General features: G+C 48.3%; 1 protein-coding gene across 1 annotated transcript in view; it reads left to right on the forward strand.

The window, feature by feature from the left end:
* Positions 1-5,636: 5,636 nt before the first annotated feature.
* Positions 5,637-17,574, forward strand: part of LOC147107866 (ATP-binding cassette sub-family G member 1) — a 56,207-nt gene continuing 44,269 nt past the window's right edge. Inside the window, exons 1-2 of the mRNA XM_086007233.1 lie at positions 5,637-5,941; positions 7,433-7,673. Coding sequence (XP_085863359.1) covers positions 7,454-7,673 — 220 coding nt within the window. The 5' untranslated portion in view covers positions 5,637-5,941; positions 7,433-7,453. The remainder of the gene's footprint in view (positions 5,942-7,432; positions 7,674-17,574) is intronic.

Raw genomic sequence — 17,574 nt, forward strand, 5'->3', positions numbered from 1 at the left:
GACACCACTGTTCCCTCTTGGGTGAGGACAGGACCTTTGCCCCTCAGGTCGAAAGAGCTTGGATATGAAGAGTGCTACTGCTCTCGGAACCATTGTGGGTCACCTTTTTCAGGGGAGGAGGAACGGAAACTGGAGGAAGATCAGATGAAGAAAGGGATGCTAACTGTGGTTGGACCTATTCCTGGACACTTCATCTTATGACCTCCTGCCTCTAACTGTCCCACCTCCACACTCTCACCATTGGTCACCCGATATATCCATCTTTGTGGTGCCCCACCTTCCCACACCAATTGGAAAGCAAATCTTCTTCTTATTGTGTCCACGGACAGTCTATACATAGCCCAGCCAGAATTGGACACATTTTTGTGCCTTGTTGTTGAATTCGGCAAGATCTGCAACAGTGCAGGGTTCATCTAACGATGGGCATTGCAGGAGATGTTGCATAGTCTGTGCCTCAGTTCCACATTCACAAGTTGTCGGGCTGGTTGAATATCCCCATTTGCTTAGTGACACCTTTGAGCAACCTACACCGGTCCTAAGTCTGTTAAGGCACTTCCAGGTTGCCCAGTTGCAATTAGCTCCTGGGGGAAGGCTTTCATCAGGTAAAATTTCCATCGCTGGGGGTTGTTCAAGACTGGCGAGCCGGTCTTTCCACAAGGCGATGTGGGCTTCAGATGAGGTTGATTGTAATGGAACAACACTGTTCATGAAGCTCTTTCTTGACTTTAGGCGGCTGGGTGTAGGTGTATGACAATGCAGAGGGTGTCTCTCATCTGATGTTTGACAGAGTCGCTCTTTCTTGCTGGCTACCATTCTTCTTATATCAGGGGGAGCGATACCCACCAGGATATATAGGCTGTTGGTGTTTGTTGGTTTTAAGCAACCTGTGATAAATCGGCAGCTTGCATTCAGAATGGCATCCATCTTCTTGGCATGAGTAGACCTTTCCCATGCAGGGCAGGCGTATTCGGCAGTGGAATAGCAAAGAGCAAGTGCACTGGTTCGCAATGTTTTCGGGCTTGTTCCCCATCTTGTGTTAGTGAGCTTATTCAGGATGTTGTTTCGTACGCTCACTTTTGCCTTTGTCTTCTCGATGTGGTTCTTGAAGGTGAGGCATTGGTTAAGGGTGACTCCTAAGTAGATAGGGTGCTCGCAATGCATCAGTGTTGCTCCACACCAGGTTACTTTCAGCTGGCGTTTGGCTTCACGGTTTCTGAGGTGGAATGCACAAACTTGCGTCTTTGATGGGTTTGTGCGAAGGTGGTTTTCTTCATAGTAGGTTTTTAGTCCCTCCAAGGCCTCAGAAAGCGTTTTCTCCACGGTGTTAAAATCAGTGCTTTGGGCAGTGACACATAAGTCATCAGCATATATAAAACGACATGTGACACCGTCTATAGGTTGGTCATTCGTGTAGATGTTGTACAGCAGCGGTGCAAGCATGCTTCCCCGAGGAAGACCATTCTTCTGAATACGCCACCTGCTGCGCTTCCCACCTAGTTCAACATAGAACCGGCGATTCTGAAGCATGCTTTCTAACAGCTCTGTTAAGTGAATATCTTTTGTCATCTCTAGAATCTTGCAGAGGAGACGTCCATGGTTCACTGTATCGTATGCTGCTGACAGGTCTACAAAAACAGCACCTGTTACCATCCCTTGCTCAAAACCATCTTCGATGTGTTGTGTGAGGTTGAGCAGTTGGCTTGTTGATTTGCCGGGGAGGAAACCTGCTTGCTCTGGAATGATCTTCTCATCTACAGTTGGTGCTATCCTATTGAGTATCAGGCGTTCAAACAGCTTATAGGTGTGGCAAAGCAGTGAAATTGGCCAAAAACTCTTAGGATCTGAGGGATCTTTTCCAGGCTTTAATAGTGCTATTACATGTGCCTTCTGCCAGATATCAGGTAGCTTGTGTGTTGCCAGACAGTGGTTGAACAATTGTAGGAGCCATTTCTTTGCTTTCTGTCCAAAATGCTTTATCTGCTCCATTGCTATGTTGTCAAGATCAATTGCTTTCCCGTGTTTTAGACTAGATATACCAGTTTCCAGCTCTTCCATGGTGAATGGTCTAGTGAAGCCAGGATCATCACTGTACTTCTTCCTATCTAGTTGTGCTCTTGGTTGTTTCTTGTTGATTTTTCCATTTAGGAGCAACTGGTGTGCAACTTGGTTAGCAGACACATTTGGATGTTGGGCAGCTTTCTTGGGATCACCTCCAAGTTTGCGTATGAGAGACCATGACTTCTTGCTGTTTTTTGTAAGATCTGTTGTCTCTATCAAGGTGTTCCAGGTGTTTTGATGTTCTTGAGAGATACTTAACATCACCCTCTCACCGGTAGATATTGTTTCCTCTGAGAAGGGGTCAGATTCAAACATTGAGACATACTCCCAGTAGAGTTCAGCATTCTCCTTGGTGAGACCAGGGATGTAGTGTACTCTGCAACCTCGGGGATCTTCCTTCTAGCTGTTTTTTGGACAGCTTTTGCAAAGAGGTTGTAGTGCTCAGGTAGTAGTTTAGTGCGTGTAACCTTGCGGTCAAGTGCTCGTGTAAAACCGTTCCAATCGGCCTTCTTGAAGTTGAAGCGCCTTTTGAATGGTACGACGGTTGGTAACACTGCTGCATTTACCTGGATGCCAATAGGACGGTGCTGTGTCTGTGGCATTGGGTCTGTGACAAGCTTCTTGCAGAGGCCAGCGATGTCGTTGCTGGCAATGGCAAGATCTGGATTATATTTACACTTCCAGCGGGCACTGTGGAAGGAGGCTGGCAATTTAGGATCGTGGATGAGACTAAGCTGGTTAGCGTCCATCCATTCTTCGACTGCTTCTCCATCGTTGTTAGTCACCTTGTACCCCCATTGGGTACTGTGGCTATTAAAGTCTCCAATGATGATCTGTGGTTTATTGTGCAGGTTGGGTACAGGGTTAGAGAAGCTGAAATCTGTGCCAGGTGGCTTATACACTGAGGCCACTACTACTTTGCTCAGCTCCACAGTTAGAATTTTGATGTTGTCCTCCTTTGTTTTAGAAGTGGCTTCTACAACTGAACCAGCTCTAACAAATACAGCACTGCCATATTGTCGATGAGGTCTTTCAATAGCCAGGACCATTCCTGGTATTTTTGGGCGGTTGTTCTCACTTCCTCTATGTGTCTCCTGCAGGCAGAGAACCTCACACTCCAACTCATTGCATAATGTAGCGAGGATGTTTTGTTTAGCTATAGAGAACCCTTCAACGTTAGCAGATATAACAGTCAATGCCGGTCTTGAAAAAGACCCGTGTTTCTGACATCGACGATACTTCCGTCTTCAGGCATGATGTTGGTACTTGATCAAATTAGCGGTACGAAATCGATGTATACACTGCTTGCTGTGCGTGGTGGTGGTAGAATTGGTTGAAACAGGGCCGCGACGTGAACGCTTCTACCTTGACCCCGGAAAGCAAATAGCCTCTTCATTACCCAATTGGATGATTCTTGACTATCAAACACCCTTTTTTCCCAATGTCTAACATTTTTATAACTTATAAACAAAAGTGTTCAAAGAATTTTTTTTTTAAATATTCTTTTAAATGCCCCTATGATTTTATCCCAGGTTGCTTGCTTGCAGCAGTGTCCAGGAGATTGTTGACTCGGGGGGGGGGGCGGGGGCGGGGGGCGACCATTGACTCGGGGGGGGGGCTGGGGGCGACCGTTGACTCGGGGGGGGTGTTGACTCGGGGGGGGTGCTGGGGGCGGGGGCGACCGTTGACTCGGGGGGGGGCCTTGACTCGGGGGGGGCGGGGGCGACCGTTGATTCGGGGGGGGGCGTTGACTCGGGGGGGGCCGGGGGTGACCGTTGACTCGGGGGGGGGGCGGGGGCGGGGGCGACCATCTGCACAGGACCACATGGCAGAGATGACAGGGAGATGGAGTGGATCTGGACGCTCTCATGGCAGATTTCTGCTCTATGGAACAGGAACTCAGCAACATCAGTAAAAAACCTTCCAGACAAGACTGTTGTGAAAAAATCTCTCAAGGAGGAGGTGCCTGGTAAGATGCACAGCAAAGAAGTCAAACCTGCTCAGAAACAATCTGTCACTTGAACATCCTCCAAGCAGGGCAGCTTAAAGGGCTCTTCTTCAGTAAGAAGCCGAAAATCTTTGCACACCAACTTTTCACTGGATGATATCACTGCCCAACTGGAACAAGCCTCCCTCAGTATGGACGAAGCAGCACGCCAGACCAGTGCCATGACACAAGATATTAAACCTTCCGTGTCCCGTCAGCATAGGAGAACAGAATCAGCTGGAACTGTCAGCGATGCAGACATCCACTCAACCAGTACCTCATCTCGATCCAGTATTACTTCTGCCACATCAAGCCAGGATTCTTTGGATATTGACAAGGTCGCTCGACCGCAGGATCTCGATTTGAACCAGCAAGGTCAACCCATGACAGAGCATGTTCCCTCGAGTCGCCACAATAAACAGGTCAGATGCCACCTTGACTTTGCGGAGGAAGACTTGGTGCTGAGGACTATTGTCGGGCAGGAGTGCGGGAAAGGCAGAGCGAGGCGAGAGCGGACCCTATTGTGATGGCGCCGATGAAGATGGCTACCGTCCTTGCGGGCTCCGTGCGTACCAGGCAGCTAAGTGTCCTTTGCTACTTGGTGTGCTCGGCTCGTTAAGAAAAAAGCATTTCACTGACTGGATTTCACTTGTTGTATTTGGTTATGTGACAAATAAAATTGAAATTGAATTGAAAAAAAATTGAATTGATTAATCTTTAATTCCTGGAGACTCCAGGGCAACCCTGGAGGGTTGGCAACCCTAGATGAAGAGCAAAATAAAGGAAAGAAAGTACTAAAACAGGCAGGGAACAAAAGAGGCAAAGGGTGAGGGAAACAGAAGAGCTTTAGAAACAAAAAGAAAGACTTGCATTTCTATAGCGCCTTTCACAACCAAAGGATGTCACAAAGCGCTTTACAGCCAATGAAGTACTTTTGAAGTGTAGTCACTGTTGTAATGTAGGAAACATGGCAGCCAATTTGCGCACAGCAAGTTCCCGCAAACAGCAATGTGATAATGACCAGATAATGTTTTTATTGATGTTGATTGAGGGATAAATATTGCCCAGGATACCGGGGATAACTCCCCTGCTTTTCTTTAAAATAGTGCCATGGGATCTTTTGCATCCACCTGAGAGGGCAGACGGGGCAGACGCCTCATCTGAAAGACGGCACCTCCGACAGTGCAGCACTCCCTCAGCACCGCACTGGAGTGTCAGCCTAGATTATTGTGCTCAAGTGGAGTGGAGTGGGACTTGAACCCACAAGAAGAAGAAAAAAATGAAAGGGATTGAAAGCAAAAACAAATCTAGGGAGACAGTAAAAGAAACAAAAGGAAGGAGGAAGGGAAGAAAGAGGGCGAAAAAGAAAGGAGGAAAGAAAGAAATGAAGAAGGGGAGAGAAAGAAGGAAGGAGGGAATGAGATAGGAAGGAAAGAAGGGAGAGAGGAAGGGAAGGTGGGGAGGAAGATCAGAACAGGAGAGTTAAAAAAAAGAGGTAAAAAGGAGGGTGTTTGTCTCCGCCCATTTTACCCACTGGTTTGAGTGGATGTGGTGCTGTCGGGACCTGCGAGTGTGGGAGTTGCAGAGCAGTAAACAAAAGGCAGGCGGAGCAGCGAGAGGCAGAGACACACACACACACACACAGACACAGAGCCCAGGCGACTAGAATAACAGCCCCGGCTCACTGGGTACCAGTCCCGTCCTCCCTGCATCCCTGGGACTCTGGACACCAGCAGCAACCCAGCACAACCAGCGCTGCCGCCGCTGCAACAGCACGCACCTCTACGCGAAGCGCTCCAATCTGGTTTGCTTTCAATTCGTTGCCAAAATACTTCAGTTCCTTTTACAAAAAAAAGTAAATAGCAAAGGCTGCAATCGGTTCTGAACCGGCTGCGGGTGAGTTTTTGCAATTTGTTTAATTGCATTGTGTAATACTAATAATGACATTGCAGATGTGTTACAGTAATTTGTCAGGAGACAGTCATTTAAAACGTCGGGACGGGATGCAAGTGTTGCAAGGGACAGTTTTAAAATATGTTTTAATAATGTGACGCATCAAAGAGCCTGCTTTTGAGTATTAATTCCTGCTCAATATTCCGGAGTGGAACGAAGCGGACACTGAACCCAGTTGTTGCTGAAAGTTTCCTGCAATAATAAAACAGTAACACTAAAATTGTATCTTTTAATAAGCATAGGTTTGTCAACAATTGAGCCCTTATTTATCTCTCTCTCTCTATATATATATATGTATATCCAGTATGGTAACATACTATTAATAGATCTGGATGCACTCTTTTCATATTTAATAAAACACTTATTTGTGTTTTTAAATTAATACATTTGTGTGATCCAATTTTTTGTTATCACTGTGCATTAATGGATGTGGGCGCATTAGTTTAAAGTTTTTTGCATTTCCATTTAATACAAGAGTAATAATTGATTGCATTGCTGCATCGTTTGAAAATATTGTGATTATTAGTAATCGGATAGAAGGCTCCCTCGAGTATTAGGCGCCTTTCATCCCCGCTGTTTCTATCCCGTGAAATTCATCCTGAGCTGCTTTGACCGACAGTAACCCCAGCTCATGTTTGCTTTCGAGTTGATAGGAGAGGATTATTATTGCTGTTTTTTTTCCCCACAAGGAGGCAGAAGTGAGGAATGCGCACCTCACTGCAAGTGACTGTTGCTTTTACCGACGTAATGATTCCAGCATTTATTAAAGGGAGAGTGATTTTTGCAGTACAATATTTGGTGTATCTGTGTGCTTAACATAACCCATTTAAGAGGTTTGGAAGTAAACAGGACAGAACAGTGAGTCCCCTGGATAATGGTGTCAGGACCCTTCGTCAAGTGTATTTATAATCATTTTTAAAAAATAATATTTTATATAAACATTATTGCTGGTTATGATTCTGACCTGTGACGCGAATCCTGTCAGGAAAAATGTTTTGTAGGTGGGACTTTCATGGCTTCCTAAAGCCTGGGTTGATAGAAAAAAGATATTGCCTTGGGTGGTTTGGTGATGCAAGCACATCTGTGGGGTAAGGCGCTACCACCATAGATTGGTGAGGCATCTCCCCTCCACCCACTCGGACTAAATCCTGCTGCCATCACCCCATAGAGCGAGATCCCAGTGTCAACCGAGGCATCTGTGGGGTGGGTGGGTAACTGGATTCTTTCTGGAGGGAAGGAGGGGCAATTGAATGATTGGTCGACTCGCTCTTGGGTGCATCAATGTACCTGGTTGAAGAATGCAGATGGGTCGAGGGTTCCTAAGCTCCAGGAATGTGAAGGGATGACTTACAAAGTACACGGATAATAAAAAAATAAACTCGCCATTTTATAAACTATTGGTTCTGATCAAATTTCTTCTCGCTGTCGTGCCAGAACGCTATCCAGTCCGAATCCATGGCGGACCCCAAGTCAGTCTGCGTCTCGGTCGACGAAGTGGTCTCGAACGGGATGGCCGCACAGCACGCCCCCCTGTTTCAGATGCATTTAAAGAAAGTAGAGAACGGGGTGACGGAGGCCCACCGCTTCTCCTACCTGCCGCGGCGGCTCACGATCACTATTGAGTTCAAGGACCTCTCGTACTCCGTCTCTGAGGGACCATGGTGGAGGAAGAAAGGTAAGAAAGAACATTGACTGGAACTCCATGTTGGGCGCAAGCTACACTCCAATGGAAATCAAACGTCATGGGTTACGGTGAATGTACTTGATTATAATGAGGCTGTGTTAATGTTATAGTGCACAAATCTATATTATAATATGTACGTGTTTATACATACATATTGCAGTCCTGGCTCAAAGGCTCAAACTCCTACACTCTTTCCCAATTTTATGACTGGCTTTGCTGCCACTCGCATTTACCCTATCACAGCCTCGGGGCCTCCCAAAAACACTTCACAATCATTTAATTATTCCTGAGACACAGTGACTGTTTTTATGTAGCCAAGCACATAACAAAGCTCCACAAACAGCAAATGAGATAGATGAATAACCAGCTAATATGGTTTTGGTTCAAAAAGGAATGTTGGCCAAGAGAGTTCCCAGCTCTTCATCAACTAGTGACGAGGGAATATAGGTTTTATGTCCCTCTCAACAGGGGTCCCTGTTTAATGTCTCAATCACCCCCTCAGTGGAGCACAGGAATGTTACCCTAGACTATGGGGTGAGTTGTCTCGCGGCTTCCCTTGCTCCGCGCTGTAAATTCGGTGCTCTTTTCCCTGAGGAACGTTGGCTGGCTGGGATGTCGGGAGAGGCCCCGCAGGGAGGTGAGGCAGAGACCCACAGGGAGGTGGCTGGAAGGGGGGTTGCGAGGTGAGGGAAAGGCCCGATGGGAGATGCTCGGTGGGGGGTGGGGGCTGGTGTCGAGGCATAGACCCACAGGTAGGTGCTCGGAGTTGGCGGGGGTGGGGGGGGGCGAGGCAAGGGAGAGGCCCCGCAGGTAGGTTCTCGGAGGGGAGGGACCGAGGCAAGGGAGAGGACCCAGAGGTGAGAGGGGGTGAGGTGAAGCAGATGCCCCGCAGGTAGATGCTCGGGATGGGGGGGGGGGCAGTACGAGGCAAGGGAGAGGCCCCATAGAGAGGTGCTCAGAGTGGAGGGGGGGGGAGTGGGTGAGGTGATGCAGAGGCTTCGCAGTATTTTTGTGGAGCCAGGTAAGTGCTCCTGCTCCTTCTCGCTTCACAAAAATCAATTAATTTTTTTTTCTGACCGTTTCCTGATCAGAATGCCAGCCTGCGATGAGAACGCTCCGCCCATGGTCCCTTAAAATTGCAATCAGGGTTCTAACTGCATCTTTAGGACCTCGGCCTGCATGGGCAAGAGGCCGACCACTTGCTGCAGGCAGGCGGCTCGGCTGCTTAGCAGCAGGCCCCTGTGAAAGTTACAGTGGGCCGATTGCCCCGGTTAGTGAGGCGGTAAGGCTCCTGGCCCCATTTTTAGGTCTGTAACGTCCCATTAACCCCGATCTTCCAAAGTGAAAATCAGCCCCTGCTATATCCCCGAGTCATGGAGAGGAGCTTAGAACCCACAACCTTCTGATTTGGAGGCAAGAATGCTACCAAATGAGTTAAACTCGCATCAGTGAGGAAAGAAAGAAGTTGCATTGATATGGCGCCTGTCACAACCTCAGGCGTCCCAAAATGCTTCACGGCGAATGAAACATTTCTGAAGTGCAGTCACTGTTGTAATGTAAACAAACACAGCAGGTTATAAATAAAACAAGAAAGTCACATTCCTCAAAATCTCCTCAGACCCCTAAGTGCAGCGGCCTGCTGCTGTTTCTAACGTTGGAGTTGACGGACGTATTTCTAAGGGTAGATTTTGCAATCTGCGAGGTTGGCTTGGAACTACGCCACGCACTGATCAGGGATTTGGACTGGGGGCCTTGCAGGATTTTCTTTAATTCCAATAAATGGAAAATCTCGCTGCTGATCTACTAATGCCTGAAAACCCAATTAGTGCTCTTGGTGGGGAAACTGATGGGATCGGGTGGGGAAACTGGCGGGATCGGGTGGGGAAACTGGCGGGATAGGGTGGGGAAACTGGCGGGATCGGGTGGGGAAACTGGCGGGATCGGGTGGGGAAACTGGCGGGATAGGGTGGGGAAACTGGCGGGATCGGGTGGGGAAACTGATGGGATCAGGTGGGGAAACTGGTGGGATCGGGTGGGGAAACTGATGGGATCAGGTGGGGAAACTGGCGGGATCGGGTGGGGAAACTGATGGGATCAGGTGGGGAAACTGGTGGGATCGGGTGGGGAAACTGATGGGATCGGGTGGGGAAACTGATGGGATCAGGTGGGGAAACTGGCGGGATCAGGTGGGGAAACTGGTGGGATCGGGTGGGGAAACTGATGGGATCGGGTGGGGAAACTGATGGGATCGGGTGGGGAAACTGATGGGATCGGGTGGGGAAACTGGCGGGATCGGGTGGGGAAACTGACGGGATAGGGTGGGGAAACTGGCGGGATTGGGTGGGGAAACTGATGGGATCAGGTGGGGAAACTGATGGGATCAGGTGGGGAAACTGGTGGGATCGGGTGGGGAAACTGATGGGATCAGGTGGGGAAACTGGTGGGATAGGGTGGGGAAACTGGTGGGATCGGGTGGGGAAACTGATGGGATCAGGTGGGGAAACTGGTGGGATAGGGTGGGGAAACTGGCGGGATAGGGTGGGGAAACTGGTGGGATCGGGTGGGGAAACTGATGGGATCAGGTGGGGAAACTGGTGGGATAGGGTGGGGAAACTGGCGGGATAGGGTGGGGAAACTGGTGAGATCGGGTGGGGAAACTGATGGGATCAGGTGGGGAAACTGGTGGGATAGGGTGGGGAAACTGGCGGGATAGGGTGGGGAAACTGGTGGGATCGGGTGGGGAAACTGACGGGATCAGGTGGGGAAACTGGTGGGATAGGGTGGGGAAACTGGCGGGATAGGGTGGGGAAACTGGTGGGATCGGGTGGGGAAACTGGCGGGATCGGGTGGGGAAACTGATGGGATCAGGTGGGGAAACTGGTGGGATAGGGTGGGGAAACTGGCGGGATAGGGTGGGGAAACTGGTGGGATCGGGTGGGGAAACTGACGGGATCAGGTGGGGAAACTGGTGGGATAGGGTGGGGAAACTGGCGGGATAGGGTGGGGAAACTGGTGGGATCGGGTGGGGAAACTGATGGGATCAGGTGGGGAAACTGGCGGGATAGGGTGGGGAAACTGATGGGATCAGGTGGGGAAACTGGTGGGATAGGGTGGGGAAACTGGCGGGATAGGGTGGGGAAACTGGTGGGATCGGGTGGGGAAACTGATGGGATCAGGTGGGGAAACTGGCGGGATAGGGTGGGGAAACTGGCGGGATAGGGTGGGGAAACTGGTGGGATCGGGTGGGGAAACTGATGGGATCAGGTGGGGAAACTGGTGGGATAGGGTGGGGAAACTGGCGGGATAGGGTGGGGAAACTGGTGGGATCGGGTGGGGAAACTGACGGGATCAGGTGGGGAAACTGGCGGGATAGGGTGGGGAAACCGACGGGATCGGGTGTGACGCTAGTTTTATTCCTCACCCGATTTTATTCTCCAATGAAGTCAACGGAGAGGAATATTGGGCGAGGTATAAAACTGGCGTTCCACCCAATCCCGTGGGATTCCCGCCCGCCGAGTTAGGTTACAATTAAACCCCCGTATTGAGAATTAAATCATTTCTTGTTTTGGCCGTTCACACTTTGCTTTATAGAATCATAGAATCACAGAAACTTACAGCACAGAAGGAGGCCATTCGGCCCGTCGTGCCCTTGCTGGCTCTTTGAAAGAGCCGTCACGCTCAGTCCCACCCCCGCTTATTGTCCGTAACCCTCATCCTCCAGAACCCGTCCAACTCCCTTTTAAAATTATTTATGGAATCAGCTTCCACCACCTTTTCTGGTAGAACGTTCCAGATCCCAACAACTCTGAGTGAAAACAATTCTCCTCATCTCCCCTCTAGATCTTTTGCCAATGATTTTGAATCTATGACCTCTAGTTATTGACCCACTCGCCAGAGGGAATATTTTTACCCTATTTACTCCATCAAAACCTCTCATCATCTTGAAAACCTCGATTAGGTCACATCTTAACCTTCTCTGTTCCAAGGAGAACAGTCCGAACTTCTCCAACCTCTCCTCATAACTGATGTCCCTCATCCCTGGTAACATCCTGGTAAACCTCCTCTCTACCCTTTCTCGAGCCTTTACATCTTTCCTGAAGTCTGGTGCCCAGAATTGCCCACAATACTCCAGCTGAGACCTAACCAGTGATTTATAAAGTTCTAGTATGATCTCTTTGCTTTTATATTCTATTCCTCTGTTTATAAACCCAAGTAACCCACATGCTTTTTTAACCACCTTATCAATTTGCTCTGCCACCTTTAAGGATTTGTGTATATGGACATCAGGGTCCCTCTGCCACAATGAAAATATATCTGGATTAGATTTGGCCTCTTCAAGCTTTTTTATTTTACAGCTATATATAATTTCCTAAAAAAAATCTTGGAAAAGCATCCTAAAATATGGGGATAATTTGTGCTGTAACCAGGTGCAATGCACCATAATGCAACATAGCAGCTCCTCTCCCCGGTTACTGTCGGTCATTGTCCGATAGTAACCTCCAGCTGAAGCTTGGCAAGCAGTCAGGAGCTGATTGGCTCCCGCGTCGCTGTTGCCGGGGAAAAAGAGAAGCAAGGATGTATAGCGAGAGGGATGGGGCTTAAAAAAAAATGTGCGCGTGGATTCACGAGCTGGTGTTTTTTTAAATTTGCGGGGATGAAAAAAAAATTACGCATTACAGCATTTATACAATTCTAACGTCACGGCATCATCATCTGTGAATGACAGAGAAATGTACTGCCGTACAGAGAGAGAGAGAGAGGGCGGGGAGAAACTTGCTGTGTTTGACTTGCAGGATCAACGGAACTCAGTGGCTGCACCTGTCAATCGTAGCACGACCCCGTTTCCATGACACTGGCTGAGGTCAGGCATGCCACGAGTTCATTCAAGCTCACTATTGTACTCGGCTCTGTACTGGACCACAGATTTATGTTTGGCGTGTCGAACGGACATCTGAATGAAGCCTGGCGTAAAGGAGAACGTTGCAACATTACTGACTTTCTTAATTGGAATTATGATTTATTTTAGCTCTAAATTCCTACTTCACTTACATTGCACATCTTTAAACTACGGGATAATCAATTATTTTTGGGTGCAGAAAAAGCTGACGAATTATCAGGAGTAAACATTCTTATTTAATTGTTACAAAGGCAGTGAAGGTAAGTATCCCCGTGTTAGATATTTTTAAAGGAAGATGCACAGGTCTGTCACCTTAGGAGTCCCGGCCTGCTCGGGCTACAATATTCCGTTGGTTTGAAGGATTTTTTGACTTTTTGAACCTATCGGCCAGATTTCCCTGAAGATGTTCCAGATCAGGCTATTCTTGGACAGAGCGAATACTTGCTTTGAGTGCAGAGAGAAAAAAAACCAGGGATCATCTAAAATGCACAATGGTAGCACAGTGGTAATGTCACTGGGCTAATAGTCCAGAGGCCTGGACTAATGATCCAGGAGACGTGAGTTCAAATCCCACCACGGCAGCTGGGGAATTTAAATTCAGTTAAATAAATCTGGAATTAAAAAAAGCTAGTATCAGTAATGGCGACCATGAAACTACCGGATTAGTGTAAAAACCCATCAGGCTCACTCGTATCCTTTAGGAGAGGAAATCTACTGTCCTTATCCGGCCTGGCCTATATGTGACTCCAGACCCACAGCAATGGGGTCTGGAGTCACATAGAATGACTCTTAACGGCCTAGCAAGCCACTCAGTTGAACCAAACCGCTACAAAAAGCAATAATAATAATAAAACCGGATGGACCACCAGGCATCGGCATCGGCACCGGCTTCGGACATGACAACAGCACACCCAACCCAGTTGACCCTGCAAAGTCCTCTTCACTAACATCTGGGGACTTGTGCCAAAATTGGGAGATCTGTCCCACAGACTAGTCAAGCAACAGCCTGACATAGTCATACTCACAGAATCATACCTTTCAGCCAATGTCCCAGACTCCTCCATCACTATCCCTGGGTATGTCCTGTTCCACTGGCAGGACAGACCCAACAGATATGGCGGCACAGTGGTATACAGTTGGGAGGGAGTGGCCCTGGGAGTCCTCAACGTTGACTCCTGACCCCATGAAGTCTCATGGTATCAGGTCAAACATGGGCAAGGAAACCTTCTGCTGATTATCACCTACCGCCCTCCCTCAGCTGATAAAGAAGCACTGAGGGTTCCAAGGGCACAGAGTGTACTCTGGGTGGGGGGCTTCAATGTGCATCACCAAGAATGGCTCGGTTGCACCACTACTGGCTGAGTCCTGAAGGACATATCAAGAAACGGCTGGGTGCACTGGATACAGCAAAGGCTATGGGCCCCGACAATAGCCCGGCTGGCGCGCTGAAGACTTGCACTCCAGAACTAGCCGCGCATCTAGCCAAGCTGTTCCAGTACAGCTACAGCATTGGCACCTGCCCGACAATGTGGAAAACTGCCCAGGTATGTCTTGTCCACAAAAAGCAGGACAAATCCAATCTGATCAATTACTGCCCCATCAGTCAACTCTCAATCAACAGCAACAAGTTGAAAGGTGTCATCGACAGTGCTATCAAGCGGCACCTGCTCAGTTTGGGATCCGCCAGGACCACTCTGCTCCAGACCTCATTACAGCCTTGGTCCAAAAATGGACAAAAGAGCTGTATTCCAATGGCGAGGTTAGAATGACTGCCCTTGACATCAAGGCAGCATTTGACCGAGTGTGGCATCAAGGAGCCCTAGTAAAATTGGAATCAGGGGGAAAACTCTCCACTGGCTGGAGTCATACCTAGTACAAAGGAAGATGGTTGTGGTTGTTGGAGGTCAAACATCTCAGCCCCAGGACATCGCTGCAGGGGTTCTTCAGGGCAGTGTCCTAGGCCCAACCATCTTCAGCTGCTTCATCAATGACCTTCCCTCCATCATAAGGTCAGAAGTGGGGATGTTCGCTGATGATTGCACAGTGTTCAGTTCCATTCGCAACTCCTCACATAATAAAGCAGTCCATGGCCGCATGCAGCAAGACCTGGACGACATTCAGGCTTGGTCTGTAACATTCGCTGCACACAAGTGCCAGGCAATGAGTATCTCCAACAAGCGAGTCTAACCAGCCCCCCTTGACATTCAATGGCATTACCATTGCCGAATCCCCCGCCATCAACATCCTAGGGGTCACCATTGACCAGAAACTTAAATGGACCAGCCACGCAAATACTGTGGCCACAAGAACCGGTCAGAGGCTAGGTATTCTGCGGTGAGTGTCTCACCTCCTGACTCCCCAAAGCCTTTCCACCATCTACAAGGCACAACTCAGGAGTGTGATGGAATACTCCCCACTTGCCTGTGTGAGTGCAGCTCCAACAACACTCAAGAAGCTCGACACCATCCAGGACAAAGCAGCCCGCTTGATTGGCACCCCATCCACCATCTTAAACATTCACTCCTTCCACCACCAGCACACCGTGGCTGCAGTGTGTACCATCTAAAAGATGCACTGCAGCAACTCGCGAAGGCTTCTTCGACAGCACCTCCCAAACCTGCGACCTCTACCACCTAGAAGGACAAGAGCAGCAGGCCCATGGGAACACCACCACCTCCAAGTTCCCCTCCAAGTCACACACCATCCTGACTTGGAAATATTTCACTATTCCTTCATTGTCGCTGAGTCAAAATCCGGGAACTCCCTACCTAACAGCAGTGTGGGAGTACCTTCACCACACGGACTGCAGTGGTTCAAAAAGGCGGCTCACCACCAGCTTCTCAAGGACGACTAGGGATGGGCCATAAATGCTGGCCTTGCCAGCGATGCCCACATCCCATGAATTAATTTTAAAAAGTGTCACCACGAGGGTGGGCTCTGTTATTTAGCCAATAAAATTGATATACCTATCAATTCATCCAATGAAAAACGACGAGTTAAGACAGTAACTATAGGTTTTTATTGGCTAAATAACAGAGCCCACCCAACAAGGAGGAATACCAGCCAGTCGACCACCTTTATACCTGAGCAAGTAGGTGGAGCCATGGGCGGAGTCAGCAGTGGTCAGCCCAGGTATAACAGCGTGACAAGAGGCGACCTCGTGTAGTGATACAACAGTGTAAACAGTGATAACCATAGTGTAATGATATAACAGTGATAACCATAGTGTAACGATAGTGAACGATAAAAGTGGTTTACCACACAACTTCACTTCACTTCATCTACACCTTCTGGTTCTGGAATTTTTTTTCCTCTACAGTTTTTATTCTCATTTCATCCTTTGCCCCTCCTCTTCTGGCTCCTTGCTGGGGTACAGTTTCACTGGGCCCCTGCAGCATCTTAGCCAAGTGGCCATTCTTCCTGTGTGAACCGAGACAGCGAGTGTTAGCTGAGATTTCCAGTCCTGAAGGAGACATCACAGGCAAACCTGATCCTGTCTGCGCACACACACTCACACACAAACGCTCTCACACAAACACTCTCACGCTTATACACCCTCACACAGGAACATGCTCGCACATTAACACACGCACACACTCACACCCAAAACGCTCACACACAAACGCTCTCACACAAACACTCTCACGCTTATACACCCTCACACAGGAACATGCTCGCACATTAACACACGCACACACTCACACCCAAAACGCTCACACACAAACGCTGTCACACAAACGCTCTCATACTTACACACCCTCACACAGGAACATGCTCGCACATTAATACACACAAACGCTCATACACAAATACTCTCATGCTTACAGTCAGCCACACATGCACATGCTCACATATTAATACGCACACGCTCACATGCACACACACGCACATGCACACAAAAACACTCTCGCACCTCCAGCATGGTTCACTGGACAGCGATCAATAGCGATTATACAGAGATCATACGTTTCATTGAACTGGCATGTTGGAGAGTGACTCTGGATCACACTGAGGAGTTTAAGTCTGGTTAACCAAGGCTTATCCAACCTAAAGTATAACATACCAGAAATAATTATAAAGAGCCAGACATGTGCCCTCTTGTATTTAAATTTTATTTTTTTATTTTTTCCCCTCTTGTTCCTGCTTCCAGTATCTCATCCAAGAGGCCATTCTTTATGTATGAGCCTAGAGTGTCAGCAGGCTATTGGACTGCAAAAGCATCGCAGTCAAGCCCAACACTGTTTCTCATGCAATTTCCACATATGCATATATTCTAGCAGGGGTCCAGAACAAGAGGGTATGATCCTAAAATTACAACTAGGCCATTTAGGAATGAAATCAGGAAGCACTTTTTCACACAAAGGGTAGTGGAAATCTGGAACTCTCTTCCCAGAAGTCTGTGGATGCTGGGTTGTCAATTGTCAAGACAAGAGCGATAGATTTTTGTTGGTTAAGGGTACCAACAACAACAACTTGCATTTGTATAGCACCTTTAACATAGTAAAACGTCCCAAGGTGCTTCACAGGAGCGTTATCAAACAAAATTTGACACCAAGCCACATAAGAAGATATTAGGACAGAGGAACAAATGCTTGGTCAAAGAGGTAGGTTTTAAGGAGCGTCTTAAAGGAGGAAAGAGAGGTAAAGAGGCAGAGGGGTTTAGGGAGGGAATTCCAGAGCTTAGGGCCTAGGCAACAGAAGGCACAGCCACCAATGGTGGAGTGATTAAAATCGGGAATGCGAAGAAGGCCACAATTGGAGGAGTGCAGTTATCTCGGAGGGTGTAGGACTGGAGGAGCTTACAGAGATAGGGAGGGCTGAGGCGATGGAGGGATTTGAATACAAGGATGAGAATTTTAAAATTCAAGGGATAAGGGACAAAGGCGGGTAAATGGAGATGAGATATAGATCGGCTATGATCTAATTGAATGATGGAACAGACTCCGAGGGATGAAGGGCCTCCTCCAGTTCCAATATCTTTAGGAATTTTTTGTA

The sequence above is a fragment of the Somniosus microcephalus genome, chromosome 14, assembly GCF_052327205.1.
Source record: "Somniosus microcephalus isolate GS21.2 chromosome 14, FLI_Smic_1.0, whole genome shotgun sequence".
NCBI classification, from domain to species: Eukaryota; Metazoa; Chordata; class Chondrichthyes; order Squaliformes; family Somniosidae; genus Somniosus; species Somniosus microcephalus.